Source organism: Antrostomus carolinensis, unplaced genomic scaffold (assembly GCF_000700745.2).
Source record: "Antrostomus carolinensis isolate BGI_N321 unplaced genomic scaffold, ASM70074v2 scaffold1677, whole genome shotgun sequence".
Classification (NCBI taxonomy): domain Eukaryota; kingdom Metazoa; phylum Chordata; class Aves; order Caprimulgiformes; family Caprimulgidae; genus Antrostomus; species Antrostomus carolinensis.
In genome coordinates this window covers 112233-117592 of record NW_010325116.1, presented here as the reverse complement: position 1 = coordinate 117592, position 5360 = coordinate 112233, and the positions used below count along the sequence as shown (strand labels likewise).

At 37.4% G+C, this 5360-nt stretch overlaps 1 protein-coding gene across 1 annotated transcript in view; it reads right to left on the bottom strand.

Annotated features, from left to right (window-relative positions):
* LOC114818710 (lipoxygenase homology domain-containing protein 1) overlaps window positions 1-5360 on the bottom strand; it is a gene marked incomplete at its 3' end in the record, with an annotated part of 103062 nt that overhangs the window by 76310 nt on the left and 21392 nt on the right. The window contains exon 8 of the mRNA XM_029085727.1: window positions 3233-3396. Within this exon, the coding sequence (XP_028941560.1) occupies window positions 3233-3396 (164 nt within the window). The remainder of the gene's footprint in view (window positions 1-3232; window positions 3397-5360) is intronic.

The window sequence follows — 5360 nt, the reverse complement described above, 5'->3', positions numbered from 1 at the left end:
AGAAGAGCAGAATTCATACCCGAAGGTGTGGAATTATTCTGTACTGAAGTTAAAAAAAAAAAAAAAAAAAAAAAAGAGAGACTGTAGCCGGTTTTATGAAACATAATAGGCTTATAGTCTTCTGCTTAGTTCTCTTTGACACCAAAGGGAATATTTGGCATGACCAAACATTAAAAGAATACTTATAAAAAGAATTTCTTTATCAAATAATGTGTACACTCATAAGAGATAATTCGTCACATTTCAAATGATGATGCAGAATAGAGGGCTCTGGAGAATATAATTTACAATATAATTAAAGCTTTAGTGTCTTAAGCAACTCAACATACTGCCAAAATCAGCATTTTTGAAATACAGAGAAATACTCAAGGACTGTGATGACACCAGAGGAAAATGCAGGAAACAGATCATAGCTGTGATGAAAGCTGTAACTTATGGTAGATTGATATCCCTTTATTGGAGAAGGAATGTATCTCAACAGAAAAATTATGTCTTAAAAGCTATCCCTGAATAGTAACAGAAGCAGAAAACCATGGTCTAGAAGCAGTTTCTTTGAACACACAGGAACAATGACAGACCAGAAAGGGAAATCCATCAAATTTAAATTCCTTTTCTTTGCCTTTCCCGTATTGTTCATCCCTGACTTTCCCATCTAGTAGGAAAAATTGCTAAGCCACAAGGGCAAATATAGGGCAGTTTACACACAACTATCTTGTGAGAAACTAGAGTCCAAGACACCAGTCAGAAACAAAAACTCTCCTCATCACATCACTGTAGATTACCTTCAGTGAATTTCATGTGCTACCATCATATGGAAATCTCCAAGGGCAACAGCCTTGTTACATTCTACCTGCTTTACACTAGAGGTCAACCAGGCTCTAATCTAATTTAATTAAACACAAACCTTAATCACAGATAGACAAAGTTAATGATGTTACACTGGCTGTATACACCAATGCAAGCAGCATAAAAATCAAGTTCTAGATGAGCAACAAAATCTCAGGAATATACAGAGGTACACCTTGATTTATTCAAGTTTTAATAACATTCTTTTTTCATTATTTTTAACATTACTGAATATTCATTTTTTACTTTTAAACTTTTAAGTATCCAAGTTACTATGCAATTAACTGTACTTTCTATCAGACTACTATTCTTGATTTTTTTTTAAGATAATCCAGTACAATTTTGTCTCATTGCCATTTTGTGGGCCATTTGTCTGTCATTTCTTACTATATCTGTGACCAAAGGGATTCTGAAATGAGATGGTGCTTTGATTGTTTCTGTGGGACATGATTGTGCTTTATTTTTTCAATTATATGGTGCTTAACATTTCCTTAAAAAACAGGGGATTACCTGGAGTTTAAATAACCTTCAAATATGCAGCATATTTCTACACAAAGGTTGCAAGTCAAGTACCGCTTAGTCAAGATTTTCCCCAATATACTTAACAGATTAAACTAGTACTATAGAAAGCAATAGGGGCTGTCCAATTTTTCTGCAAATCCATAGTTTTTAGCAATATTTATGTTATCACAAGGTGCTCTTAATGTTGGAAAACTGCAGAATTAACGAAGTGCTAAATAATTTAGAGAACATGGGTTTCTTTTGGATTAACAAAGAACTCTGCTACCTTATTAAATTGAGACATTTAAGGGGAGAAAACATGGGAAAAGAAAACAAAATTACTTTATCTGTTCTTTTCTTTCTCTCTGCATTGATCAGCACTGACTGAAAATCAAGTAAGTGGGTTGGAGAAAGAATGGATGGACAGTAATCTAGTCAACACTGAAGCTTTGATGGTGTGATTCAGGGAGAAGCCTTCTCAAGAACATTGAAGTTTAAAGGTCTCGTTACACACGAATTTAAAAGTTTGATTATACAATTAGATTTTGTAAAAGGCATAAATTGTACTCCTCAGTCCAGATTAATCATATTTAAACTTCACCAAAGTGACTTGCCTAGCCTCCAAGCTTCTTCCAGGCCCTCAGTGGTGTATCACCAAAGAAAAAGTCAGGTGCAAAGACCTAGGTATGGTGTGGAAGACCTAAATCTGGTTGCTAGTGTGGATGGCAAGAGATCATCAGAGTTCCTGGATCAGGTGTCAGGTCTTGCTTTGATGCTGGAAGTATAAAAATGATGCTTTGAGAAACATACTCTTCCTTCCAAAGAGAGAGAAAACTAACAAATGTTCTTTGTACTTCCCGCAATGAACTGAATAAACGAGTAAGAACTTGCTGTCAGACAGCATTAACCAGCTGAATAAATATCCAAGATTACCATCTAGCCAGAATGATTTGAAAAGCAACACTTAAAATTCAGTCTTCAGATAAACACTGATTGCACCTTCCTATTTTGATATGAGATAATCTTAAACCAGCATTATCTGCAAACTTTAGCCAGGTTACGTTCAACTTAAATAAATGTAAGGCAAAGACCACCACTGACTTGCCTTTGCCAGAACTTACATATTTAAATTTCAAACTAGAAAACAAAAATTTTAAAAGTCATGTTTATCATGCATGAATTATTTCAACCTAAATGATGTCACAGATTTAATGATTGCAACAGGTACAGTCCTGAGGAGCTAAAGGAACTGGAGGAAATTGTAGGAATTATAGGAACTTGGAGAAACCCTGGGATATTTCATGCTTCTGAAGCATCTCTCAGAGGTTTCTCTGAAGAGAGAGGTCTCCCCATTTGCTTGGAGAAGTAGGACACCACTAGTTTAAATCACCCGAGTTAACTGACTCAGTCCCTAGCCATCCCTCCTTTCCTACTTTTTCCAAGAAAAGATTCGCATGACATTGTGCTTCTGCAGAAATCTGAGGAAGCCCATGGAAGAATTTACAGTGGGTGCTTACAAAGATGAATATGCAACACAAGCCATAGCCAGGACTATCTTATTAAATCAATGCAAAGAACAGGCAAAGAAAGTTTTTTCTATCTCTGCAAATGAAGAATATCTAGTTAAAACTAGTTGTTCATCAAGCAGATGCACATCAAGCAGTTATGAAGCTGATTCTGAGATGCATGTCTGTCTGATGCAGTTCTGAATACATTTCCTGATTCAAATCTTACCATCATAAAAATCAGCCACTCCCTCAGAAATACTTGATGATCTCTACATATTGCTTTGAGTCCTTTTTATTACTGCTATCATCCAGTTTTGAGAAAAGCTATTTTGCATACGTTACTAATTCTCCAGTGTTTATATAACAGCCATACTTACCTTAAATGTATCTTCACTGTTGGGATTAAACAGCTGGTGTTTCCCAGATCCCAAAATAATAGGACCAGAAGCTTTGTTTTCTCCATACACATAAAGGGATACTGTTGCTGTTGTGCCAGCTGTTTCAAAATCCCCGGTGACTACAGTAATCTTCCAGTCTCCTTCTGTAAAGTAAAAAATAAAATCATAATCCTTTTATAACTGTTACTGATACGTAGCAAGTCACCTGAAACATATAAATAAAAGCATAGTTTAGCCCAGGGACCATAACTACTCTGCACCTAAAAGGTAATGATGCTGGGAGAGGCAACAGAAGATTGGCAAAATATTGCATTGTTGAAACTCAACTTAGGCAAGTTGTGTAACTTTAAAGATTTAGGAGGCTTGCAGTGTACTAAAGCTGTAAATATGAACATAGAGCCCAGTGAGATTTCTAGTGATAACGCTGTGGGTCATCCCAGAAAAAGCCCAACCTGCAGAATTTGGATTATGACAGCATGTATAACCAAGAAATGCAACGGAGAAAAGTATCAAGGTATCCCAACTAAGTACAACTTCCTCTTATTTTATGTTGACATGATACATCAACAGGAACTCTGTTTGTGTGGATGCAGGCATGACATTGAGATTAGCATGAAAAAAAAGATTTTGGAGAAAATTCTGACACTAGACAAGGACTCTGTAGAAAATAATTTTATACAAAACTTCCCTGATACTAAAATGTCATCTCTGCTCCCATACAATGCATACAAGTTATTTAAATATTTGAAAGCAGCTTAATATAAATCTTATTTCAAAAAAGAACAATTGATAATTGGAAAATGCATCTCCACATCTGAAAAGCTGTGATCACACGCTCTCCTCCTCTCTTTTGATTGCAGCTTTTTCCTGTACAAAACAAGTTCCACTTAGTGACTTAAATTCACTCTGTGCAAGGCAAATGAAGAACAAATGAATTACCAGCCCACAGTCATCTTAGAAATAAATGCCACAGTGTACAGTGCAGCTTTATTAATAGAAAGCTGTCTGATAATGCCTGCATGAATTAAATCTGTTGTCTGACAGAAGTATTTATCTTGGGCCAGCATACCCAAAGATATCCTTCAAGAATTTGCCCCAAAGACTGAACTGGAACGGGAAGTTTGATCTTCTGTTTTCCAAATTTTTGAGGTCTGGTTGACGTTTGCTTTTGGAAGGTGATAGATTTTTAAATACACATAAATACACCGCTGGGAATTCAGAAAACAGCAACAGCTCATTTTTTTCTGATCAATCAGGTTGAGAGAGGTGATTCTTGGCTCTGGTGAGATCCCACCTGGATTACTGCGTCCAGCTCTGAGGATGCCATCACAAAACAGACATGGACCTGTTAGAGCAGGTCCAGAGGAGGGACACAAAAATTATCAGAGGGTTGGAACACTTCTCCTTTGAAGAAATAATAGAGTTTTCTGTTCTTGGAGAAGTTAGGAGAGGTGTCAGCTGGACTGCCACCTTGGACTTTTGGAGGGCAGACTTTGGACTATTCAGAAGTCTGGTTGGCAGAGTACCTTGGAAGGCACTAATGAAAGGGTAAAGAAGTCCAGGAAGGCTGGACACTCTTTAAGAAGGAAATTTTAAAGGCACAGGAGTAGGCTGTCCCCATCTGCCAGAAGACGAGCTGGTGGGGAAGAAGACTGGCCTGGCTGAACAGGGAGCTTAGGCTGGAGCTCAGGAAAAAAAGGAGAGTTTAAGATCTGTGGAAGAAGGGACAGGCAATGCACGAGGACTACAAAGACCTCATGAGGCTACGCAGGAAGAAAATTAGAACGGCTAAAGACCAGGTAGAACTCAATCTTGTATCAGTAAAAGGCAATAAAAAATGCTTCTATAAATACATTAGTAACAAAAGGAGGGTGAAGGAGAATCTTTATCTCTTATTGGATACACAGGGAAACATTGTGACAAAGGATGAGGAAAAGGCTGAGGTACTCAATGCCTTCTTTGCCTCGGTCTTTAATGACAAGACAGGTTGCTCTCTGAATACATGGACCCCTGTGCCGGAGGATAGGAATGAGGAGCAGAACGACACCCCCATAATCCAAGGGGAAATGGTTAATGAGCTATTTCACCACTTAAGTCATTCACAAGC